Source organism: Rissa tridactyla, chromosome 5 (assembly GCF_028500815.1).
Source record: "Rissa tridactyla isolate bRisTri1 chromosome 5, bRisTri1.patW.cur.20221130, whole genome shotgun sequence".
In the NCBI taxonomy this organism is placed as follows: domain Eukaryota; kingdom Metazoa; phylum Chordata; class Aves; order Charadriiformes; family Laridae; genus Rissa; species Rissa tridactyla.
The window spans coordinates 71,884,976-71,911,898 of NC_071470.1; the positions used below are offsets into that span (position 1 = coordinate 71,884,976).

Here is a 26,923-nt window from a genome sequence, read left to right on the forward strand (position 1 = left end):
AGGCGGCGGCGGCGGCGGCCTCCTCCGCCGAGGCCTGGGCCGGCCCGCCGCCGCCGCCGCTCGGCCGATGCGCCCGGAGCGCCCGCCATGGACAAGATCCTGGAGGGGCTGGTGAGCTCGTCGCACCCGCTGCCGCTGAAGCGGGTGATCGTGCGGCGGGTGGTGGAGTCGGCCGAGACGCCGCTGAGCCAGGCGCAGTGCCGCGCCATGTTCGCCCTCAGCACCCGGCTGGTGCTGCAGGGCCCCGACCCCTTCCAGCGGCAGGTGGGGCGGCAGGTGCTGGAGGCCTACGGCCGCTATCACCGGGACGAGTTTGAGGCCTTCTTCAACCGCGGGCTCGTCCTCGGCCTCCTGCAGCGCGGCTACGGCGAGCTGAGCAACCGCGACCCCGCCATCCTCGACTACATCCAGGCGGGGCTGCGCCTCATCATGAGCTGCCCCTCGGTGCTGGAGCTCTTCGAGCTGCTGCAGGTGGAGGCCCTGCGGCTGGTGTGCGAGCGGCCGGCCCCGCCGCTCTGCGCCCGCCTCTGCCAGCTGCTGGGCGACTTCCCCCAGTGCCTGCCCCGCGGCAGAAAACTCTCCCTCGCCTTCTGCCAGCAGCTGGTCCGCAGCATCGCCCACTTCCAGAGCCAGGGCAGCCGGGAGGCCGAGCTGCGACTCTACGTCTCGCAGGTGACTCAGGTCAGCGGGCTGCTGCGGAGCGTCTGGAAGGCCGAGCCCGACACCCTGCTGCCCTCCTTGCAGGAGCTTTTCGCCGTCATCTCCGCTGCCGGTGAGCGCCGGGAGGGAAAACGGGAGGGATGTGGAGTAACGCGGGCAAGTGAGGAGAGCCGCAGGAAAAGCCCTGCCGCCAGTGTCTGTCGTTTTGCAGATATTGCCTTGGAACCATCGCTTCCTCGCCCAGATACTAAAATGTAACTTTTTGGCCGCCAAGAAAGCAAAGCCTTTATTTTTATTTATTTTTTTTCCTGCAAAGAAAAGCTAGAGGGGAAATGGAGATATATTTAGCTGTAAAACAGCGTGTTTTTTAGAAAAACTTCTGTTGCAACACTTTAAATCACACACTGGAACAGAGTTCTGGGTGTCCTGTTAGAAAAAACTAAAACTCTTGGTATCAAAAGCTAATCATCCTCCTTGCTCCCTCCAGAGGGGTACCATAGGTCTTGGACCTGTTTAGTCTATAAAGCTGGGGTTTATGTAAGGAACATATAAAACTTGGGTGTTGTAGGGAGGATTCACTGCCTGAGTAATTCAGATGCAATTGTAAATAGGTCCTTTCTGACCTCAAAGATCTATGAAGTACTGTATTAGCTCACATTGGAAAGTGCCTTTGCTGTTGGGGCACCTGGGAAACTTAACATTATATCTTGCCTTAACTGGTGTGGTTAGCAGACAGTTGTTGGGTTGTTAAGGACATGGGAAATATCAGCTGCATTAGGCTTAACATCAAGTATGATAAACAATTGCATGGTACTCCTTTTTAGAAAAAAAAACCCACCTCTGTTCCAGTGAGGGTGGAGGAGGAAGTTTGCAGATTGTCACTTTCTTGTATGGGTATTAAATGAACGACAGGAGTTTGTAATTCAGCACTATTCATTGTACTTAATCCATTGAAACTTTTTTGTTTTGGTTAGTGATGCTGTAATGTTAGTTGTAGGATAGACTCATTGTTGCAGAACTTTACAGCTAGAGTGAAACTGTAAAATAGAAAATAAAGCTTATTTTCTCTGTGGGGTTTTCTTTTTAGGTTCTTATGTTATGTTGTGTTCAACTGTTACAGATACTTCATTTGAACCTTCTGTTGCACTGGCAAGTCTTGTGCAGCACATACCATTACAGATGATTACAGTACTCATCAGGAGCCTTACTACAGATCCAAATGTGAAAGATGCAAGTATGACTCAAGCTCTGTGCAGGTATCGTATTTCATTGTAAAAGGGGGGAAAAGTCTCTTTTTCTTATTTTTGCCTTTTTTGAGGTTATTTGTCACTTAGGTTCCATTAAAAACAAACAAAACTACTTCCTTTTAAAATGGTATTCTAAGATATGTTCTTTAGCATATGAAGGTTATATATATTTATGATGCTATGGATGTTACTGGTATGGTTTTAGTTTAAGGCTGCTGCCTTCATTGCTAATGTGGCTTCTTTCTCATGCTTTGTTGGGTGGATGAAGAGGGTTAAATAAAAACTAAGAGGAAGACAGGTGTGTTCCTTTTACATGACATCTTATGTTTAGATCTCCTATCTTATGGGAGGTGGCATAAATAGGAAACTTCATGGGGTTTATGATCAAGCTGAGAAATAAGGCCTTGTTTTTAGAAGATCAGCCTTTCTGCTTTTCCAAGAAGCAGAGGGGCTCTCTCACGATTGTCTTACCCATCATCTCCTCTGAAGAGAGGAGATGCTTAGAAATGAGTTTTACTGCTTAGTTTTGAGGGGGTTTTTTCCTGCTTAGATATCTTCATGGCTTCTTAGTAGTAGTCACAGGGGACAGCCTCTATTTCCATCTTCACTCAAGCCTCCAGAGGTTCTTTGGATGTTCTTTGAATAATAGAATAATAGGAATGATGTAAAAACAATTGGATATTATGCTTCTTTTCACTAATCTAAACATGAGTAAACATTGAGATTAGTAGCACTGTTAACAGAACACCAATTCGGAATTACAATCTTCGTTAGTATCTTCAGATATATGAATAATAGAGGTGCAGAAAGATGTCAGTGGGATAAAGATGAAGACCTTGAAGTTTTTTGAATTATTTTTTAATTTAATAATTTAATTTAATTTAATTTTAATTTTTTAATGCCTGTGGTGGAAGCTGTTATTGAGAACTGAAGGGTAGAAGAATAAGTAAAGCAGTTAAACAGGAGGCTGTTAGAAATTTGTATTGTTTAAAAAAAATAAATTTAAAGTCTTGCAACTAAAAGAATTTAATATCTGCTATATTATTTTTTTTAACCACATCCATTTGAGTGTAGTGTAATACTTACACGTTCATGTAGTGTAGCACTTGCATATCTTGGTGAAATACTGAGGTTTTTTTCTCACTGAAAACATTCCTTGTATTTACATTAAATTGAGAGGCCATATTTAATTTGAAAACATAATTAATGAGAAGCAGCAGCATTAATATTGTAATTTGGGCTAAGACATGTTGTTCAGGGACTTTAAAAGAATGTGCTTGACTGAACAGATTTTAACAAAGCTGTGTGCCCAGTCTAAAATTCAAAGCTGGGAAATTCAGAAGGATTTGTGCATACTAATAATTTGCCAGTAATGTGCTGGTGATTAATTTTCGTGTTAGTGTAATTTTACTATTTGTGTTATTACCTGCTTCAACACGATGTGATCGTATAATTGTAGCTTCAGAATGCCTTTTTTGTATGCCTCTGCTAGGGAAGTAATGCAGTACTGAGCTTTGGGTATAATAGGAGCTGTTGTTATCAAATAAGTGCTCTTTCTTAATAGTAGCTGTGTGGTGGGATTTTTCCTGTTGTTTTTGAAAGGGGAGTGCAATCTTGCTTGCCTTGTTCATTCTTTGAAGTAATACTTGATTTTAAGACCCCCTAGTTCTGTTCCATGGAACTTACATTTAGGTACCCCTTGTTATTTTTGTTTGTAGATACTATTATGTCAACACCGTATCCAGTTTCTTTTTGTTCATCTGTCAACCCTTTGCAGTAATTACTCTCTTCTGGCTTAGAGGAGTAATTGTAGAGAGGATAATGCAGCTGGAATGTCTGGAGCACCAAGTGACAATGTTGTCATCAGGCTTGCATCATTCCCTGGAGATGCAGAACTCCAGGCACAACAAGGTCTCCTGACAAGAGCCAGCAGAGCTTTGGTGACTGCAAATTAGAGATCTTGTTGTTCACTTCCTAAGGGTAACTTTCATGACGCTGCAGAGTCTGTCTAAAGTAGAACACAGATTAGTAAATAATCTGTAATTAGAAGACTAATAAATTGAATCTGTTCAGTGGGGGGTTATATTAGGCACAGGTTCATGTAAGAAAGGATGCTTGCTTTTTGGCATCATTGAGCTGTTCTTAATTGGCTCAGCTGTTTCATGAAACCTTATGTGAAGCATCAGTGAGGAAAATCAGAAAATTGTTGAATCTATTCTGAGATATATGACTAAGGGTCTACTTCAGAGGTCTTGAGGAAGCTGACTGCCTATACTCAGTCTCTTTACAGGTATAATGCTTGTTTTGCTTTAACCCAAGTATCTTTGTTCAGAGAAACTGAAAATTTTGCAAAGAAAAAAATCCATATGAGACCAGGCCCTCTGCCCTGTTGATAAAAATGTAAAATGTTGTAAAATATGTTAATTTGGGGGAGGGTGGGGTGCCTGGTAGTCTGAGGATCATCTGTTGTTGTTGTTTTGGTTTTTTCTAATCTTAGGGATTTGCACCTGAGCTGCCAGATTCTTTGTCAGATGTGGCTAAGAAGATATTTTTGTGAAAGAAGTTACTGTCTGAGGTTGCACAGCTAAATTTTTTTCTATCCAGAGATATGAGAAATACGGTCCTTATGAGGCACATATATGGATAGCAGACCTCATTTTAGGGTGATATGAGGCAGAAAGTCCTCTTGAGGCCTTTAATGTTCTCTTAATCTGGCCAAACACAAAAAAACATCTTCTGGGTTTTTATTCATGATCATCATGTCCCATATTAATATCTGCCTTTGTATTACAAATGTGACTATTGATTGCCAACAGAGCAGGAGCCAAGTAAATGCAATGCAGACGATTTAGTGACCAAAATGTCTAATCTTCACCTACCATGTCTCAGATTTGTTGCTTTTTCAGACAGTTTAAAGCATGTCTGCAAGATTACTTCTGTTTCTTCTTCTGGCTTTTGTTTCTGCTTTTAAGAGCAGAAACACATTTTAATGATGGTAATTCCATCTTATCAATTATCCAGAGACTGAGTCTTCTCTTCACAAGGTTAATCATACTGAAATGATAGCTGTTGGCCTATTAGTAACAATGTTGAATAGTTTAGTAGTTAATTATACTGACTAGAGATGACATGGGATGGCCCATCGTGTAACCAGAGCAATGGGGTGGAACGTGGGAAGACCCAGCTCCCACCCAAAAGCACTATTTTTCATTTGGAGCTTGTTGATCAGTGTGGTTGAAAGTGCATGTACTATAAAGATGGTAATCAGATATTTTAGAACAATGGTTCTAATGTAGGGCTCTACAGAATACACTTTACTAAAAAGTTAATTAAGAAAACTGAATATATTGTCATTAGGCTTAAATTAACTGCAGGTGTTTGTGCCACTGTTGAAAAACAGCAAGCCTACAAAATGGCGGCGGGGGGGCGGCAGTGAGGGGAAGTTTAAAGATGATAGAGCTATGAGGTTTGGGAGCTTTTTTTTAGGTTAAGGTTAATTCTTTGTAGGCAAATGCAGTTTGGGCCTACTTCTTTGATTCCCCCTTTTAGAAAGTATATGGAAAGGGTGCTCAGAATGACCATGTTTGTATTTAACATCTTGAGGTAATGAGAGCTTTGAGTAAATTCAGAGCAATGATTATTATGTCATGTTTGGTTTTTGTAGTAATATGGAAGAAACCCAGTAGGATCTGTGCGTGATTGTTCAAAAGGCAGTCCTAATGATTCCTTATTTTAGAGAAACCTTTGAATGTTATGTGTGAAGATAGTACATAATTCTAAGATATATAAATTTTGGAGTGTGTGAACTACACATTTTTCAGATCCAAATTATAAACTCTATGTAAATTTTAGGGTGTTTTGGTAATACGATATGCCCAGAATGCACGTCTGGTGTTGCTAAAGACTGTGATTTTCTTTTTAGTTTGGAATCTGAAGACTGAAACCTTGATTTCAGTCTGTTTAGAGCTCTTTTAATCTCCAGGAAGAACATAGGGGCAGATACTTTTCCTTCAGTTCAATAATCACTAAATATGCCTATTTGTAGTGATAGTGACTATTTATTGGACTGATTACTTATAACCTGCTCAGTTCTGTGCTAGAATTTAGCCTCTCAATCTTTATGAGAAGCTTTTTCAGAACAGAAATAAAGAAATATACTTCTAACTTCCTGTTTCCATTGAATTATAGAATAGAATCATAGTCTTGTGTTACATAGATTGAGTGGAGCCTTTGGAAGTCATCTGGTCTCATCCTGCTCAAAGCAGGGCCAGCCTCAAAATCAAGATGTTTTTGCTAAGGGCCTTGTCCAGTCTAGTTAAGAGCTTTCTGCATGGATGGAGGGGCCTCGGCCTTACTGTATAGCTTGTTTCAATGTCTGACCACCCTTGTGGTGAAAAATTTTTCCTTCCACTTAGTTAGTGGTGCCTCATCTGGTTTGAAGAAGGGGATCTTGTGGACAATTACAGAAAATCCAAAATATTGCCAAGTAAAATCTCAAAGAACAAAGTCTAAATTCTATGTGTAGCTGGTATGTCCTTACGTTATTGTCTGTGTCCGAGAATTGTTTCACCTAATCTGCCTGTCTGCCTTAAGTATCAGTATAAACTGTCTGTTAATTTAGAAGGCTGGAATACCCTTATCTTCTGTTGCTGATGTTTCACTATATTTTCTAGGCACAGATAAAGTCCCTTCACTTTTCCTTTTTCTTAGCTGTAGTGAAATTCTTCCTTTTGGGACACATGTAGACTCCAGGCTGCTGATAGTTATTATAAGATCCTTATAACACCTGCTGCAATGTATTTAAAATGACTAGATTTTACCTTTTTAACTGAGAGTGTTTGAGCTGGCTTCCAGGAACGTAGTTCTGAGTTGAAGAGGCTTCCTTTTCAAATTTAAACTTAATAGTTGGTTTTGGTCTGGTTTGGGATAAAAGGTGTAGGAGGGCAGGTTCCCAGGTAGAGGTGCTCTTTCACCGTCATAGTAAGTTTTTGACATAAAATAAAAATGTTATCTTAATGTCTATAAAACCAGGGTTCATATTCTTAAATTACAAGTAACATTATTATACATAATATTTCATTTTATATGCCTATATATTTTGGGGAGATTGTATTTACTAGGTCGTTATTAATTGCAGAGTTCAATGACTTGAGATACAATTAAAATTATTTTACTACTTGCCTAACATTCTTGCATTACTTCTTGTGAGTCTCTGTGTAAGCATGTAACTGTCTGGGTAACATGTAGAATCTCTTTGTTGAGATTAAAATTAGTGGCGTATTGGGGTTTTTTTTTCTTGCTATATTCTACTTTTGATTTTTTTCATTAATATTTCAGAATGATTGACTGGTTGTCCTGGCCTCTGGCACAGCATGTGGAAACATGGGTGATTGCACTGCTGAAAGGACTGGCCGCAGTCCAGAAATTTACCATCCTCATCGATGTCACTCTGCTCAAGATTGAATTGGTATGTTGGAAAAGAACATTCACAAGGAATTTGTAACAGCTACGTGACTGTGTAGCATCTTTTGTATTGTGACAGATGTTAACTTATTCTGCAAAGACGATGTTGCACATAATGACTATTTGGAGATCTGTTTACATTGTTACTGAAAATTCACTTCTAGATTTACTGACATAAATGTGGGGTTTTTTTTAGGTCTTTAATCGACTTTGGTTTCCTCTAGTGAGGCCTGGTGCTCTTGCTGTCCTTTCCCACATGTTACTTAGCTTTCAGCATTCTCCAGAAGCTTTTCATTTGGTAAGTTACTAAATAAATAGTTTTCAATTCTTTGAAATGTCATTCATATGTGATTTCTAAGGTAGGTGTAAAGAGTAACAGAATTGATGCGCTTGGATTTCCGCTCTGTTTCAAAGTTCTAGAATCAGATTTCTGTGGTTCAGACACTAGGTTTTCCAACTTGCAAGTTCAACCACTTAATCTGTAACTAGAAATAAGCATTGATCTTCCTGGTACATACCTATTTCTGGCAGTAGTATCTGGGCACTGCATTCTGTCTTTGACCATATACTTCTGGAAATCCATTTTACGTGGTGTGAAGTCTACTGATAAAATTGGGCTGCAAGTAGACTTTCAAGCACAACTATTTTGGGAAAACAGATAACCAATTATCTGCTGCATGTAGCCTAGTCACCCTGGATAGGTGCGTGAGACTGAGAAGTACTTCACTTTAAGAAAGCTACGCTATCTATATTTCAATGGACATTGGGCAAACTGAAGGATACTATTTTTAATGGCCACTCTTTAAAATGCAAGTTCACCAGTTGAAGTGGTAGATACTAGGGTATGATGATGACTGTTCGTATTAGTACAGCAAGATGTATAGTGACTTTGCTGTTCTTATACTCAGCGTTTAGTTTAAAGTTTAAGTGAAATATGGATCTTTCAGACTTAAACTTAGTAACAGCCTGGCATGCTGTTTCTCTAAGTTGTCCCTAAGTCACTTAGGCCTGAAGGGTTCACAAACCCTTTGATAGTGTCAGGGTAATTGCCTTATGCCTGTTACATTGGTTTTTTTAATGACAGAAGTCTAAAGTTTCTCTCTCTTCCCTTCAATGCTCTAATCTTGGTATAGGGTAGAAATTTGAGTCACAAATGAAAGAGCTAAGTAGCTTTGAATATGTTCAAAATGTAAATATTTCGTATATTTACAGCCTTGCATTTCTTCTTTTTTCCTGAGAGAGACAAAACGTTCATGAGAAAAATGTAAAATGTGAGAAGACTTATGCTAGAAATAGGCGTTTACTTTGACAAGGAAAATTTCTACCACAGGCTGCATGCAGTACTGCATAAACATCTGTCTTTGGGACTTCATCATAACCATTTTCCCTCCATTTTAAATAACCTTCTTCACTATCATTTTTTGAGCTACTGCTGCCATTTAGTATCCTAGAATATTTTCCTGCACTTAAGCTACTTGTTTACTTTTTATAATAAATGGTCTGAATGTAAAATTGTTAAATGCACGTTTGATAAATATAAATGAATTTATTTTGCAATGCATCTGAGTTAACACTTCCCTGTTCTTGAGCATCATCAGCATATATGACTTGGGGGTTTTATAGAAGAAAAACACTCTGTCTTTCATTTATGGTGTAGAGCTTATTGTGATGTGTACTACGGAATTCTAAAATCTACTGACATATAATATTTTAATTCAACCTCAAGCCAGAAGTGATACTTCTGTATGTATTCAAAGTGTAATTTTCAGTATTATGCAGCATGCTGTAAGGAAGAATATCGCTTTCAATTTGAGAGAGCTGACAACCTGTACTTCTCTGTTCTTCCCATCTGCTTTGTCCCTGCAAAATTACCTATCTCAGATGTACTTTATACAAATCTCATTCTTGGAGCTCAATAGTTACTTTTTCATTACTATGTACCCACATTTATAAAGTGAAAGAGAAATTTTTCCTTGTGACTTTCACTATTGACTCTGTAGTATGTTGAACACTTAATCTTGTTGGTTTCATTTTTAAACAGTGGATATCTTGCTTACCAAAAGAGTAGGGTTTGTTTCTCTGAGATGTAAAAATATTCCTTATACTTAGGGAACAACTGATACTTTAAAAAAAATGGCAAACAAGTATTTTGCACCTGGCCCCTTTTACTTTGGTATTTTGAAGTATATTGTTAATTGTAATTGGTATATTTTCCTAAAATTATGATGTTCTTATAATTTCTGTTCTGCGTTTCATGTTTTTACTACCAAACAATTGGTAAGCTAATTTGTGATATGTGATTCCATCCACTTTCACAGTTAATCCATTTTGATCACTTGGAAACTGACAGAGGCGTCTAAAATGTTTTAGGTTCACAGTCAGAAGTCCCTATTCTTTGGGACTGCATTGAAATAACTTTCTACTTGGTGTTTTAAGACCAATATAAAAGAAGTCTCATGCATTAAAAAATAAAGACAGAGCTGTGGTGAAGGAGTAAACATTTCTGATTTATACCCAATTTAAAATGGTAATGAATCTGAACTCAAATAGATTACCATCTATATGGTAAGCTTTTTTTAGCTCACAGTAAGTTACTGTTTTGGTTTATTGAGCTTCTCTCTCTCACTAGGTGGAGCTGTGAGCCAGTGACAGTCCTGTAAACTGAAATAGCATGAATGTATTCATTGGCTTCAGACCCTGAGCATTAGATTCAGTTTAAGGAAAATTGAGAGGTTTGTTCTAAAAAATGTACCTTTGAAATTAGAACAGGATACTGTACTGTTAGTGATGGCACAAAAGCAAAATGTTTGCTGTTAATATCCTTATGAGTGCCTGGAACACTTCACCATTTAAAATCTTAAAATGCATTTTATAAGTTCATGAAGTTCTAAGACTCAGTAAGTGAGCTAAAAAGAGCATCGAATAATAAATTGTGCTGTTGGAAAATTGTCATGAGTAAAGAATAATGCATGTTTTTTCAAGTCATTGTTTCTCAACCAATTCTTATTTATGAACACAAGATCCCCTGTCATTTGCCATGTGTAAAAGAGTGAAGTTGTTTGTAGAACTAAAAAAATGGAAAAATGCCATTAACACCCTTTGTTTGTTTGTTTTTCCCATTCAGATTGTCCCACATGTGGTCAGCTTGGTTCACTCCTTCAAAAGAGATGGTTTACCTTCCAGTACAGCCTTTTTGATGCAGTTGACTGAGTTGATACACTGTATGATGTATCATTATTCAGGATTTCCAGAGCTCTATGAACCCATACTCGAAGCTGTTAAGGTATAGTAAGAGGGTGGAATGTTTTTGGTTTTTCCCAAATATGAAAGCTATAATCCCATAGATCTAAATTCTTTAAGAAGAGAGCTAACCACATGATCTAATGTCAATTCTAACTGTTTGGAATACGCTAGAAAAATTGTCCTGAGTGTCCATATGATTATAGCAGGCTTTAATAAAAGCCTGAAGTTAGGTCCTTTATTAAAAGTACAATCTCATTTCTTAAGACTTATGTAACTATTAACATAATTTTGTGAGGTTTGTTCTAGGCAATTCATTTCAACCCAAGCTAGGAGCTGTAACTCTTCGAGTACGAGTTCAGAGCACTGATAGGACTGAAGAGAAGTAGGTTCTGAAGAGTACTTGGCATGGTGTTAATCTTTGGCTAGCTCCAAAACGCCATTATTAAGCACTACGACTTAATGCTGCAGTCAGAATTGCATGCCAGTTGGGGTAAAGGATGCTGGCCTATGCTGTTTCAAAGCAAAATTTGGCTTTTTTAGATGAATATTTAAGAGATAATGCACTTCAAATAAAAAGAAAAATTAAAAAAATGCAAAACAACACCCCAAACCAAATAGAATAGGAAAACCAAAAAACTCACTTGGGTATTACTGCCTGATTTCTGATTTTATAGCAGTAGTATTGCAGTTAAATGTTTTAACGCTTAAAAAGCCCCTGTCAATTTAATTCCAGGTATTGTGGACTTTATTCTTTCATTTTTACATTTTCATTTGACACAGCGTGAATGTATTTCTAGCAGAATAGAGGATGCTTTAGGGGTCTGTTAAAGCTTGAAATTTGAGAGGTAGTTTTTGGTGGCAGAAAGGATTCTGTGAACGTGCAAGTCAAAGGTGACCACCAGCTCCTTACTCCTGCAATTTGAGAGTTAAATAAAGAAAGCTTTGAAGAAGTGGGCTCGGGGGTGGTAGTTGTACCTTTTAGGTTCTCAGGGATAGCAAGACCCTGAAGGAGAATATAGGAGCAAGTGAAGATACAAGACTGCTGAATGGTGGGACCTATTATAAGAATAAATACAAAAGCCTATTAATGTGTTAAATGCTTCTCTTGTAGGATATGCCCAAACCCACTGAAGAGAAGATTAAGATGATTCTCAGTCAGAGTGCCTGGACTTCTCAATCCAGTTCTTTGCCATCTTGTTTATCTAGACTTTCTGGAAAATCTGAAACTGGGAAGACAGGTCTAATTAATCTAGGAAATACTTGCTACATGAACAGTGTTATTCAGGCACTTTTTATGGCTACAGAGTAAGTCCTTTTGAACAGCTCTTTTCATTGCAAATTAACTATTGCAGTTGTTGCATTTCTACTTTTCACAGAATATTAACACGTTCTGGGGTCTCTCAGCTTGCCGATTGCTTTGTTAAAGTCCTGCTCTGTGAAACTGCAGTTTTAGCCATTAAAAAATCCTGATCCTTCTGTCCAGTGTCAAAAGACAAGTCCCATTTTCCGTATTGTTCTTGCTGTCTTCGGGATTGTAAAAGTTTATGGTGATGCTTCTCTTATAGTCTGGAAGCTTTTGATGGGGAAAAAAAATATTTGTCTGTCTATAGCCCACTCTTACACACTTAAATGCTTTAAGAAATCGGGTTTTTGCAGTGTTAGTTTTTACTGTACAGTCGTTTTGCATCTGCACTAGAGCAGAATCCAGGTATTGAAGCGAAGTGATAACTGTTTTGCTTTCTTTCAAAGTGAAGTAATTATCTGAGCTGGAATGATGACTGTGTTCTTCTTAGAAATCCAGCAAGGAAACTAATTTATTTTTTTTCCAGTTTCAGAAGACATGTTTTATCTCTGAATCTAAATGGGTGCAATTCACTAATGAGAAAATTACAGCATCTTTTTGCATTTTTGGCCCATACCCAGGTATGTCAGTTTATTGCATCTGCTGCCTTTTAAGCTGAGATCTATATACCAAAACTTAGGAACAAACATGATGCCATGGGTGTCCTCTTGAGCATATTTAAGATACAAATATGATATATTTGTAGGGGAATGAATCTGCCTCCAAATTGTCAGATGGTGTGGATGGACTTAGAGAAATCTGTATTTCATAAGTAGAACATCTTGTTGCTGGGTTGGTTTTATAAAAGAGCAGTAACAGGCTTTCTTTGAGAAGCCAAAATGAAAAAATCCAAATTGATATACAAGTTGACTTCATGTAACTTTCTATGACAAACTGACTTTCTGCCATGATTTTTACACTAAATTTTATTGTAGTTCAAATTCTAAAGTGAACTTTATTAAATGTTCTGAATATTTTGCTAGTGCTTGAAAGACATAAGACACTTTTGTTCTCTCTGATTAATAACAATAAATCTGTTGTGAAGAGCACAAGGCTGGATCACCTTAAAAATAAATTGGTACTTGTGAAATACCGGTGTTGTTCTGAAGAAACAAAACATTTTTTTTAAGCTTGCCAGCAAGAACAGTAACTGCTATTACGCAAAACATCTGGTTTACACTCGCTACACATTTAATATTTGCCTGCAGGATCCACTACTTTTATCTTTGTACTAGAGGTGATTACTCCAAAAAATAATGTCTCTCTCTTCCTACGATTAAGTGATTTAAATATTTGCATACCATGTGTTTCATACAGTTCCTCCAGAATAATATAGTCCAAAGTTCAGTGGTCAATAGCAAAATAATATAACCAATTTTTTAAGTAGTTCTTGTGTAACCTTGTCTGTCCCTCTCTTATGTGAACAGAGGGAGGCATATGCTCCTCGAATTTTCTTTGAGGCTTCCAGACCGCCATGGTTTACCCCTCGATCCCAGCAGGATTGCTCAGAATATCTCAGATTCCTGCTAGACAGGTACAGTTATTGTGCTATTAATGGGAATGAAACTACAGTCTTGCCACATAACGTTGAACTCGTAGGGGCAGTCATGTAGCAGTTCCACTGCCTGATATCGGACCAGGAATTCTGGGCCTTGTTCCTGGCTGTGTCTGACTTTCTGTATGGTCTATGAAACACTTCTCTTCATGGGCTTAATCTGCAGTAAAGTCTGCATGCTATTTTGTATCCCCGTTGTTTAAAGCAGGTTATGGTGGTAGTAATGTTCCATTTTTGCAAATCTAAACTTGGGTGTTAGAGTCATGGTCTTGTTGTAAATTAATGTGGTTGCTGAAAGCAGTTTAGTGGTGCATCTGGAACTTGGTGACAGCTATATTTCTTACGGGTCAGGTAAGTCATGAAGAGATGTACATGCATTTATAACCAGTTTAATAAACAAGCAAATTATCTGTGGGACAGATAAAACAAAAATACTTAAATTTATTAGTAGCCCTCTTTAATTTTGCTTGCTGAGATGTGGCTTAAGCAATATTGCTTTGACACATTCCACTTCTGGAGAAGTTTATCTCAATAGTGAAATAGTGTTCTCTCTTCCCCCTCCCACCCGTCTTGGGTTTCTTTTTTGGTTTGCTTTTTCTTGCTGTAGTTTCTTAACTTTCTTGGCTACAAAATCCTGACCTTTTCTTTTCTTTGGAAATAGTCTGGCACTAGATAAATAGCTACTTGTTCTCTTACAAAATCTGACATACAGAACCAGTCAAATGGAGAACTGATTTATTAAGATAATGTAACGCTAAATAATAAAAACATTGTTTGTTAGGGGTTTTTTTAATACTTGCCAGTTCTCTCAGTATATCTGTTGTGTTCTGTTACATATAATGAAACCCACATTAAATACATTTGTGCTTCTCTCATAATCTGTTTTTGACAGTACTGACCAGTATGGTTCAGCTTGCTTATATAAAAAAAATAACAAATAGCTTTTTTTAATGTAAGACACTTCCATCCACTTAACTATCTATATTTTTTAGCATAACTGGAAAAAAGTCTGAAATTGTGCAGCAATATTTGTTTGGAAAATAGCATAGCTACTTGGATTTATTTTTCTTTGTCTTCAGGCTGCATGAAGAAGAGAGAACCTTGAAAGCATTGTCTTCAACAAAGACTTCTGAAAGTATAATAAATGAAGAGTCCCAGACACAAGAAGCTGTTCGTAAAGCACAAGTATTTGCTGAAGCGCCTTGTATGGGAAGTGAAGAAAGAACTCTGATAGAGAAGATGTTTGGAGGAAAATTGAAGACTACTATATGCTGTTTGAACTGCAAAAGTATGTCTCAAAAGGAAGAAGCTTTCACAGATCTCTCTCTGGCTTTCTGTCCTCCAACTTCCCTGGAGAGTGTTGGCCCAAAATGTGCGGAGCGTTCTGAAGTGAAAGACGACTACATGGTGCAAACTAATACTTCAGCAACTAGTCTTGCTGGAGAAACACCTCCCAGTAATTTGGAAGCAAATGGTGGATGTGACACAATAATGAATGAAGGAACCATAAAAGAGTTTTCTACTGAGCCAAGCTCTGAGAATACTACAAACTCTGAACTCAACAAAGTTGAAGATAATAGGGATATGTCTCAGAGGCTAGTAGGTAAAAACACCCTGTCCGTTACAGACTTACTGAATTATTTTCTGGCACCTGAGATCCTTAGTGGAGACAATAAGTATTATTGTGAAAAGTGTGCCTCTCTACAGAATGCTGAGAAAACTATGCAAATCATTGAGGAACCTGAATACCTCATTCTCACTCTTTTGAGATTTTCATACGATCCAAAGTATCATATAAGGCGCAAGATCTTGGACAATGTGTCTCTGCCACTTGTTTTGGAACTGCCAGTCAAAAGAGCAACGTCCCATCTATCTGTAGTTTCGGGAGGTTGGTCTGTTGGTGTTGAGATTTCTGATATTGGAGAAAATCTTGCTAAAAAACTGAAGCCCTCAGGTGCTGATGAAGTGGCCTGCCCACAGTTGGTGCCCTACATGTTAAGTTCTGTGGTGGTACATTCTGGTGTATCCTCTGAAAGTGGACATTATTATTCATACGCTAGAAATGTTACTGGGTCAGGGCCTTCAGGACTCTGCCACCAGTCTACAGCTCTTTCTTTAGTTTCTCCTCAGGATAAGTTGTTGACAGAGGAGAGTCCTTGTACTGTCGTAGAAAATGAGCTGGACACTGAGATGCCAAGAGAATGGTTTCTGTTCAATGACAGCAGAGTGACATTTACCTCATTTCAGTCAGTCCAGAAAATTACCAGTAGATTTCCAAAGGACACTGCTTATGTTCTGTTTTACAAAAAACAAAACAGCACCTGTGGCTTCAACACCAATACAGCAAATGGACTCTGGGTAAATGGAGACCCTCCCCTACAAAAAGACCTCATGGATGCAATTACGAAAGATAACAAACTGTACTTGCAGGTAAGACGGAAATTGTATGTGAAGAGTGGTCCCCTTAAAACTCACAGGAGACAGTCTAAAAGAAAGAAAAAGTTAGCTTTTAAATATTCTGGTGTAGTAACCGTATAAATCGCCACTCTCACTTCCATCTTCATGCTGCTAGACAGGTTTTGTAGCAAGGTTGTCACCATTAGATGGGAAGCGTCAAGGAAAATGGCTTAAACTCATTTCAGTTTAAATTTTTAGTCAAGATGCTAGTATAGGTCGTTCAGCGCTTGTAATTCTATGCAGAAGAAGCTTTTCGAACAGTTCTAATTTTTATTGCCTTTAATAAATTACAAGAGTAGTTAAGTATGTTTAAACTTCTTAGCAGTGTTCTTACTAGTGTGTTTTCATTTGAAGAGAAGGTTACTTGTAAAATTTTGTACCCGAATGCTAGAAGACTATAATTGAAGACCGGATGCTATTGACTAGATCACTCTTTCCCTTCGCTGCCTCTGCCTCCCTCTGTAGGACCGCCACTGCCAGCTGCACATTCCCTGTGCTCCGAGAACTTCACGTAGCTGTAGTTGCGTCTTTGGTTGCGGTTACAAAAAAACCACTGTTCTCTACACTTCAGTATTGTTTACTTTGAGCATTGCTGCTGTGTTTGGACGGTGTAACAGTAAAATCCTGTGTTTTACTGTATGCTCTTTGATGGGTTAAGCTGTTCCTGTAAGAGCTCAAGGCCTACTCAAATTAGAAAAACTAGGCAAATTCAAATTAGGAAAGAACAGCAAAATCTTACTGGGAAATCTGTTATAATAGCTGCAGGTATTTTAAAAACATAACCAAGAGAACTAACAGTTTAAATTGCAACTCTGCTGCTATTTTCAGACTGTGTGGTTAAAGCGTTTGTGTCCTAACTGTCTTTGTTGATACGCCACCTCTCTTTTTGACTGTACAGGATGGCACAAAACATGGCTTCTTTATCATCAATCTCAGATCATAGAATTGTAGAATAGTTTGGGTTGGAAGGGACTTTTAAAGGTCATCTGGTCTAACCCCCTTGCAATGAGCAGGGACACCTCCCCATCCAGCATAACCTTGAGTGTTTCTAGGGATGGTGCATCTACTACCTCTGTGCGCAACCTGTTCCAGTGTTTCACCACCCTCACTGTAAAAAAAATTTCTTCCTTCTATCTAGTCTAAATCCTACCCTCTTTTAGTTTAACACCATTACCCTTTGTCCTATTGCAACAGACCCTGCTAAAAAGTTTGTCCCCCTCTTTCTTACGTGAAGTACTGAAAGGTCAAAATAAGGTGTCCCTGGAGTCTTCTCTTCTCCAAGCTGAACAACCCCAACTCTCTCAGCCAGTCATCATAGGAGGGATGCTCCAGCCCTCTGTTTGTTTTTGTGACCCTTGTCTGGACCCACTCCAACAGGTCCATGTCTTGTGCTGAGGGCTGCAGAGCTGGACACAGTACTCCAGGTGGGGTCTCACCAGAGTGGAGCAGAGGGGTAGAATCACCTCCCTCAAGCTGCTGGCCATGCTTCTTTTGATGCATCCCAGGGTATGGTTGGCTTTCTGGGCTGCGAGTGGACATTGTCAGCTCATGTCCAGTTTTTTATCCACCAGTACCCCCAGGTCCTTCTTGGCAGGACTGCTCTCAAGCCCCTCATCCCCCACCCTGTATTGATACCAGTGGTTGCCCTGACCCAGGTGCAGGACCCTGCACTTGGTCTTGTTGAACCTCATATGGTCCACATGGGCCCAGTTCATGAGCTTGTCCAGGTCTGTTGCCTTCCTTTCCTGATTTCTTACACCTGGGGATTGAGAGCTCTTGTGCTGTTTGGAAAGAGTCCTTAATGATCTGCCACCTCTGTTCTGTTCCCTTGTCCCTGAGAACTTGTCCCTTGTCCTTGAAGGGCTGGAATTTTGCTTTCATAAAATTTAGGGTCCTGACTTTACTTTTCACCTGAGTCATATCGCTCAGGACTGCAAACTGCACCAGTGCATGACCACCGCAGCTGAGGCTGCCTCCAGTCTTGACATCCCCGATTAGCTCACTTGTGTTGGTGACAATCAGGTCCAGTATCGCATCCCCTCTGGGGATGGTGTCCATTACCTGGCTTAAGAAGCTATCCTCAATGCATTCCAGGAGTCTCCTGGATTGCCTACAGCTCACTGTGCTACTTATCCAGCAGATGTCAGGGCGGTTGAAGTCCCCCAGCAGGACAAGAGCCTGTGAGTGTGAATGCCTCCTGTAGCTGGAGTAAGAAGGCTTTGTCAATAGGCTCCCCTTGATGAGCAACCTGTAGTAGACACCAACCACAAGGTTCCCTTTGTTGCCTGTGTCTAATTCTTTCGCATAAGCTTTCACCCTGCTTGTGGCTATTCTTCAGAGATAGCTCATAACACTCTGTCCATTTCGTGATGTAGAGAGCAACCCCTCCTTCCTCACCTGTCCCTTCTGAACAGCCTGTAGCCATTGATAGCCCCACTCCAGTCATAGGATTCATCACATCAAGTTTCAGTAATGGCAACTATGTCATAGCTTTCTAGGAGCAGGGTGGCTTCCAGCTGCTCCTGTTTGTTGCCTGTGCTGCATGCATTGTTGTAGAGGCACTTTAGCTGGGCTGTTGGCAGTGTTGCCTCTTAGAGGAACACCCCTTAGTTCTTTTGAAGTATTTCACTGGTGTTTTCCTGTTGGCTCCTATTACCTCAGGAGCCCCTGGCTCATCTCTTTAAGACTTCAAGTGTGCTGTAGTGTAGCCAGCATGCCTCAGAGCAACAGGTTGAGGGGCCTCACTAGCACCCTGTCCGTGTAACCTTGGCATGTCATCCCACAGCTTGTCCTATTGAATTCAGTGCTTGCAGTCACACATTTCAGTGTTATCAACAGGATAGGTGATCACCTGAGTATGAATAACAGGCTTTTTTCAAATCTGAAAATATGCTTTAGCCATATGGAATAAGCAACATTATCAGGATGTTGAGAAAACAATTTTTTAAATAATAAAGTTATTCTTAATGTTTTCAAGACCATTTTGATGTAATTTCTGGAATCGGTTAAGATGTTAGTTAGTTTAAGCTTTTTGAGAACTGCTGTATGTCTAGAACCAGTGAAAAATCAATGTGAACTGATCAAACTTAGTCACTTGGTGCATATATACAAAAATTGCTTTTTGATAATATTCCATGCTAAAGTTTTCTCTACAGAATATGTAGCTGAAATTATACAATGTGTGCCGTCATTTTCTGTTATAGCTTACAAGTGAAAGCCAAGTTTGTAGTTTCTTGAAAACCTTACCTTTACAATTAAATAAAAAAAACCAGAAATCCGCTCAAAAGAAAAAAGTATTTTCTAAGTATATAGTTTTTGTTTAGGATTTTTAAAATTTATGATCTTTTACCCACTTCTCAGTTTTGGGTTGTTTAGTATTGGCTTTCTTTGTAGTGCTTTACTAATCTCAGAGTTGTTGAGATCCTGTCCTTTTCTCAATTGAAATGAGGCTGATCAGAAATGCTCAGTTATTGTTTTTCTCAAATTAATACTACTATTGTGATTCACTGAATTAGATTATTGTATCTTTGAGAAGTTGCATTTAATTGTTTTGAGTTCTGAATTAGTATTTTCCTGTTAAATTAAGAATATATTCTTCTGTCCTCAGAAAGCCTTTACTTTTTGGAAGAAATGTTCCAAAAAATTTCTAGCTTACTGCTTTTGTTTTACTATTGCATACCAGTTTACCACATGGTAAACTAAAATGTTTTCACTTTAAATAACAAAACATGCAATATGGGTAGCTCCCACTCCAGTTAAAACAAATTAAAAATCCCATTCTGAGAACAAGTGGAAGGCAGGGGGGATGCTTTGCGTTATTCTCAGTCCAGAGAACTGTATTGACTATGAAGTTTTACTTATCTGATTTAGTATTTGCTGGGATAAATATAATCAGTCCGAAAACATTGAAGACTTTTTTTTTTTTTAGAAACAAGGATATTTCTTGCAAAAATGCCAGTGGTGTATGTTATATTAGAACAATCTAATGTAGGTTAATATTAATATATGCCTTGAGAGCAGAAAGAAATGTGCTCATTTAGCACAAACTACTGCACAGGAATAAAGCATGAAAGATCTTAAACTGCTAAATAGTTTCACTTTTAACATTGAAAACACAAATTGTGTGGGGTTTTTTTTTTATTACTAATACTCTGTCAAGAAACTTTAAAAACTGATAATTCAATCACTGCTCTGTATTTCTCTTGTGTGTGCGTATATGGAGAGATACCTCCCATCCATTATAGAAAATGTTTTGTGCCCAGTAGCAATGAAGCTAAGATCACGACTGAAGTTTATCCTATTCTCAATGCATTATGGCTGCTTCTGAACAGTATTTCAGTGGTTGACAAAAGTTGCGGTTGCAGCTTATTTACACTCTGTACCAAATGTGATGCACGTCTCCAGAGCAAGTCATGTGCAAGGTGCTGTGGTGCTGCTCTTCGTAGTAGTGCTTCTTCTCTCGGCTTGTCCCCTCTCTGTAAGGAAGCCTAGTGACAGTAGAACAATCAGACTGCTGCTAATGGTATTGTGAAAGGTACGTAATAGAAGACATACATAAAGTAACTTAGCTGCATAGCCATGCCAAAACCTTGTGCTATTCAGTAAAGCAAACGAAAATAAATCATGTTTCTAGCTAAGTCTGGCAAAAAACTCTTAGCTGTTAATTTCTAGTGCTCTTCTTGTCTACAGTTTTAAGAATTTTATTTTAATATAGCATAATCCGCAAAATTATTGTTGGTGCGTATATTCTTTTGTGGTACAGTTTGTTAGGTAAAGCTCGACTACTGGGGTTTAAGAGGTATAAAGTTGCCAGAAAACAGTTCTTTGGAGGGATGAAAGTGAAGGAGGGAGTAAGGAAAACTCCATTTTTGGTTTGGTACTGTGCTATATTAAAACAAATGTCTTTCTGAAATATTTTACCCCAAAAAAGAAAAACCAGCCCAGGTGCAGCATAGCAAGTCTCCTGCTGTTTGTTTTTGTGAAGAAATTATGTCCTAAGCTAGTCTCCCACTGTTTGGTTTTGAGAAGAAATTATGTTCTAAGCTAAGCAGTTTTGCAGTGTAGTTTTTCAACTAAACAAGCCATTTATACAAGGCCTGCTATTTTAATCAAATTTTTCTGTTGATTCCTGGGTACTGGAAGTGAGAGTTCTTCATATTCCCTTGTTATTCCTAGTACACTTACTTAGATTTTGATGTGTTTTATAGATAGCAGATACACAACAATCCATATATTGCTGGAGATAGCATAATAGTGCCCTTCAGGAATATGGCAGCATATCTGTGTAGACAATGTCCTTCAAATATCTTTTATATAATTTTGGAAATGAGTATGCATTTCAGTCCTTAGTAGAGTAAAATAGTTTCAAACTTGGGCTGTGTTTTTCAAAAAGGGCAGAGTAATTTAAACCCACAAGTACCATTTTTAGCACCTGTGAAAGTACATGGACAAGCCTAAGTTTAGTGCTTTCACGGTAGTATAATACGAACAGTCTTCCAGGTTCCTGGCTCTGTTCCTTGCTTTTACTGGGAGGTGGAGAAGAAAAGGAACAATTCAAGGTGACCCATGTAATTACTAAAACCCTGTTAAAATTTCCTCCCAGTGCCTTTAGGGAGGTATGTAGTGACGAAGTGTCATGTGAAGGAGGCTATCAGCATGATGGTGCCTTAGCACCTGAATGCTTTCATTTTGTTTCCTAAAGCAAGCAAGCTTGTAAAGGTCTGCTGTCTTTTTTTTGTCAGTTTTCCAGAGCCCAGCACCTGCCTTCCCTCTCTCAATTTCTGAAACTCTCAGTCAATTTGAGAAAGGAATGCTAAAGAAATTGCCACAAGGTTTACGAAACTAGATGGCCAGAGACAAAATAGTATATATCTCTAATGAGGGAGAAGCCTGTGCTCATCTTCTTAGATATCTAAGAAGCCACAGAGGCATTTAGCTGAAAAAGCAGCTGGCAGGAGGCTTTGCTTTCTTCTTCCTGCTACTTGTGCAGGTACTTTTTCCAGGAGCTGACTCTGATTTTATGGAGTGCTTGAGAGTTCCCTTGACTTACTAATGTTAAAACAGAGTTAGAGTAGCAATAACATTTGAAAGTTAAAAAGCTGCACTGCATGGACACTGACTAGCTTGTCCATCTTCTTGCCTTTTATCTGGGTATGTTGTTACTCTATGTGGTTGATTGAGTGGAATAAAAGTCTCTTATTTAAATAATTAACATTGATTTTAATGGTCTTACCTTTCTACTTGGCAACCAAGAACAAGGGCCTCTTAAAATTGCTAGGACGAAAATGCATGTAAAACATATCAGAGTAATGTTTTGTTAGCTTGTGAATCAGCAGTAACATCCCACGTTGCTATAAAATACAATTTTAGCATAAATGTAAATGGATTTAATTATGATTCACATATACTTGCTGATGTTCAACGAAATTGTACATCTCAGATTGGCTGTGGATGTTCAACTTGAAGTTCAACAAAGCCATTCAGACTTAGGAGTCTGGAAGTTAGTGATGATGCTTTAAAAGCTGTTTCAAAATTTACTAGAAATAAGCTGCTTCAAGGACTTGAGTCTTTTTTTTTTAATTGTCTTTATTCTTTCGTTTCAGGAGCAAGAGCTTAGTGCTCGAACACAAGCACTTCAAGCTGCCTCAGCCTCGTGCTCTTTCCGACCCAATGGATTTGATGACAACGACCCCCCGGGAAGTTGTGGACCGACAGGTGGAGGAGGAGGGGGTGGGTTTAGTACTGTTGGTAGATTAGTCTTTTGACTACGAAGACAACCTGGAATACACTGGTTCCGAAGCAGCCCGGTACTGCTGAGGACAACTAAAATACTGAACTTTGTCAGACATTGTACCAAGCTTTGAGACTTGATCCTTGTTCAAAAGCAAATGTTGGGGTGTTTCTGGTTATGTTTTATTTGAAATAAATAAGTGCATAATGGAAAAAAAAACTACCTCTTAAAAATTCAGTTGCTTTTATAGTAAGATATGCTTGCCCAAAAGACAGAAAATGGAGATTTTTTTTTTTAAGTAGTTGCTAATGACACTGCATTAAACTGAACAAATGCACTTGGATCAGTTTCTATTGTCCTCATCCACTGAATGAAGAAAGCTCTTTTTTTTTTTACTCCTGATGGTATTGTCTTATGTAGAAATCCTTTTCAGATGGGCTAAACTGCATACATAGTCTCTCACCCCCACCTTATTTTCAAATCTGGTACCTTTATGGATTTCCAGAGGTGATGCAATTTATAATGAAGGCAATAACTTAAATGTGACATGAGACAGTACTTTCCAGATTAAAAATTATTCAATATATTTCCAGTGTAAATGCAAAGAGGAAAAATAATTTATAAATATTTGCTAAGTTGTTTTCCAAAAAAGTGCATGTTCTGTAGGAACAATGTTTTTAAATAGAAATTATTAACTTTGTAGCATTTCTGATTTGTTTTAAGGATTTTAAAATTATTTCAGGGAATATATCTGCTCTGTATTGGAAAGGAAGAGATTCTGTATGTGCCTTGCAGTACTGTAATTTAAAACAAACTTTCTGAGGCTGCAGAAAAGGGGAAAAATGTGTTAGTAGTCAATTATTTCTTTTGTCAGTATTAGAAATCAATGCGTTTATAGAAAGCTATTAGGTTTCCAGAAGTAAAAAGTCTGGTAGTTTGAAATGCAGTGTGTTGCCCATTATTTTTTGATTAAAAAATACATACCTAGTGATCTATAACTTTCATGGCCTGCATGGCTAAGAAAAAGCCGGTCATAAATACTGCTTGTGAAATCGCAGAGAGGCTATCTGTATTAATCCTTGCTGAGGATCTGTGCTTCTAAGAGTCCTTTGAAGTTTTGCCTTCTGATTTTGCTCGTAGTGAGAGGTTTCTGGTGAGTTCAGATTTTAACTGTCTGTGGAAGACCAAAATGATGCTGTATATGGAGCAGCGTTTGCTCGTTGGGCCAGCAGAGGTTGAGGATCCCCTCTTTTAGTCTTGGCAGGAATAGCAACTTTTGTTTTTGATGTGCAATGAGGATAAGAAGTAAAGGAGTTACACTGTTTAATCTGGTGATTAATTCTTAACTTGAATAATCTTATAGTGAAGTGTAAATTTATTTAAAGTATTTTTACAAAATTCTGCACTGTTTTACTGTGGTTTTATATTCTACTAGGTGACAAAGTGCATCCTTAAAAAGCATGCGAACCTGGCAGGTGATAGTTATCTGTGCAAAATAAATTTCTTAGAAAATGCCTTTAAAAAGCATAAAGTAAGTTGAGAAAATTAAACCTTGTTCATATGGTATCAAATATATGGAATTTAGTCTGAAAGGTAACTTAGCTTGCAAGCTATTTTTATATTATCACTAAAACTATGCTATTTGCTCTGCTATAGGTTTGTATGTTACTGCTCAAGAAAGCTAGAGCAGCTCACTTTCATTCTTTAATAGTTTCCAAGCTTTGTTTTGACTGTAGTACCTTGGCTTTGACCTACACTTCCATTGCTATCTCAGTTGTAGGTCTCTGAACTGGGGTTCAGCTGTGGAAATGTGGAATGTTATGAGACTAGTGTGAGGAATGTTCTCATTTCATTGTCCTTGGACGAGGTTTTCTTGAAAACTCACTTCGCCTTGAAATTCTGTAACTTTCAGTCTAAGAGGGTTTTTTATTTCCTTTTAGGCTTCTCTGCCAGTTAGCTCTGGTTTTAAAATGTTTTATATGACAGGTTAATTTGTCTTTTCTCTCTGAAATTGAGGACACACTAAAAAGCTGCCTACTGTTTGCATTACAATGGGAGTATTTTGTCTCTCTGTATGAATTTACTATTCATTTTAAAGCACTAGTAAGTAGAAGCAGGGGCAAGTGTTTTTACTCTATATGAAATCATAATTTTGTAAAGGTCAGTCTTGTTTTTATGTTCTCACAGTAAAAATACAAATTATGTAGCCTACCTAAAAATAATGTGCAGTATGAGTTTTGTATACCTATTGTACTATATTTCATGAGCTCTTAGAAGGCTTTATACACCCTTGTTTGCCTGTTCTAAATTAGGTGTTAAATATGGAGATTTTATGAGAGTAATGCCAATAGGGTTGGATCTCCTTAGGTATAAAATGATGGTATGTCTCAAACTGAAAATATCTTCTTTCTTTCCCCTTGTTGACTTCTGTTGACGCAGTTACTTTGGCTTTTACAAATAGATTTTAAAATTCAAAATAACTATTTACAAGTCTGCTTGCTGACCTGACAACCGTCACAGGCCAATTCATACCTAGCTTGGAAGGTTTCAATAAAACTAGTGAAAGTGGCGAAGTATCTCACACTCTAAAATGTACACTTTTTTCATTGTTTACAGTAATGGTGTTGCATGCTCCTATCTTTTGGACATAATGTGAGAGAACAATGTACATATGGTACTTTGATTTCTGTTGCCTGTGAATGAATGCTGGATGGTTTGTTTATTGATGTTTTTGGCTCCATTCTTGATTTGTTTTCTAAGTTGAATTGGTAGAAAGATACAAAATACATAACACTGTTTCTGAAGCTTAGGTGTTTTTGTTGTTTCCTCTCATGAAAGATACCAAACTCAAAGACTTTTGACTTTTAAAATCACGTTTCCTTTTAACAAGACAAATTGTGTTTTGGCTTTGTTTCAGTGGAGTTGTACTAACTTTTGTCCCTGTAGTTCATTTTGTACACTTTTTTTCCATCTGGAGCATTACAGTAGATTACTGTGAATGTCACCCCTATAAAAAGTGATTACAATGTCTACAAGCCCATTTATCCAGGATGAGGAGAGAAAAGGCTGCTTTGGATAACCACACAAATCATGCCTTCTGGCTCGCTCTTTTTCCTTCCTTTCCCCCTGTTCCACCTTATTCCCTACTCTAGAAAGTTAAATATCTTATCTTCTGTATGCTTTGGAAGTTTATTTCCATGGGTAAGCCTTTCTTTTTTTTTATCCTGTAGCAGGAAGATTGTTTATGGAGTCAGAATGCTACTTTTTTTTTTTTTAACAAATGACAGGTGAAGGGTGGAAGCACTGTGAGCTAAAGGAGCATTAGAACAAAAGCAAGTGGGTATAAACTTTCTGTAAATAAGATTTAGATTAGAAATGAAGTTCCTAATTACCAGAACTAATTCTGGAACAGCCTTCCAGGCAGAGACCTGCTTTGAAGGAAGAGCCAAGTATGTCTATGAAAGAAATTAAATGCAAAATGGTGTCTGAATAGTAGGCAACTAGACTTGATAAACCAGAGGTCTCTTCTAGTCTCTTCCTAGAGTTTTGCACTTCTGTTGGGCTCCCCAGCTTGACACATTGCCAGTTTTGTTTTTGAGGCTCAAAGATGAAAGTGTAAATGAAGGGAACACTAAACTGTGACATAATAACAACAAAGATTGACTGCTCAATTTTGGGTGCTGTTGGCCTCTGATTTAGGCGTGTGGGGCATAAGAATTATGAAGCAATAGAAAGTAGAAGGTACGAAGACTTGTGATCCAAAGAAATGTGCTCAGTTTCTAACACAAGGACCATTCCCTAGTTAACAACCTACTATGGGATATAATGGGTTGTAGCACTTGATATCCTCAGTAGGCTGTAATCAAATGTAAACTTTTGGTCTTTTTCAGTGGGTGAGCAAATGATCTGTAATCTAAATGAGATCAGAACAGGTGATCTTAAAAATTTCCATGTTCCCTACAGCCAGTCATCATAGGTCTACCTTAACCTGAATTCACAACTATGAGTAATATGCTCTTAAATCATATAGGTGCCAGGTCAAATGTAATAGTTGAGAACCGAAAACTTGTGATGCTGTTTGGCTTGTGTATAACACTATGTTCTGCATGGACTTAAGAACTAGTGAGTACCCCTGTTTCAGCAGGTGGTTTAAAGGGACATGGCCCATAAGGTGAGCTCTGGCTGTGGTCAGTATGCTGGCTGTGATGTGTAGGGTGGCATTTGCT

At 38.4% G+C, this 26,923-nt stretch overlaps 1 protein-coding gene across 4 annotated transcripts; it reads left to right on the forward strand.

Moving 5' to 3' along the window:
* Positions 1–25,970, forward strand: USP38 (ubiquitin specific peptidase 38). 4 transcript variants are annotated; one of them, XM_054201801.1, is made up of 11 exons: positions 1–772; positions 1,781–1,916; positions 7,245–7,374; positions 7,567–7,668; positions 10,495–10,653; positions 11,725–11,918; positions 12,443–12,536; positions 13,383–13,489; positions 14,590–15,940; positions 20,372–20,501; positions 22,570–22,684. In XM_054201801.1, the coding sequence occupies exons 1-10, from the start codon at positions 88–90 to the stop codon at positions 20,456–20,458; spliced, it is 3,045 nt and encodes a 1,014-aa protein (XP_054057776.1). In that variant the 5' UTR covers positions 1–87; the 3' UTR covers positions 20,459–20,501; positions 22,570–22,684. The 4 variants fall into 4 exon arrangements, with proteins under 4 accessions (XP_054057776.1, XP_054057777.1, XP_054057775.1 ...); XM_054201802.1 differs by lacking the exon at positions 22,570–22,684 and having other exon boundaries at positions 2–772; positions 20,332–20,373; XM_054201800.1 differs by lacking the exon at positions 20,372–20,501 and having other exon boundaries at positions 3–772; positions 22,570–25,970.
* Positions 25,971–26,923: the final 953 nt, after the last annotated feature.

Excerpts from the sequence above, each read along its gene's own strand:
- USP38 (XM_054201800.1), top strand. The coding sequence starts at position 88 with ATGGACAAGATCCTGGAGGGGCTGGTGAGCTCGTCGCACCCGCTGCCG. Across the intron at positions 1,917-7,244 it reads ATGACTCAAGCTCTGTGCAG|AATGATTGACTGGTTGTCCT; the intron begins GTATCGTATTTC and ends TTAATATTTCAG. Across the intron at positions 10,654-11,724 it reads CCATACTCGAAGCTGTTAAG|GATATGCCCAAACCCACTGA; the intron begins GTATAGTAAGAG and ends CTTCTCTTGTAG.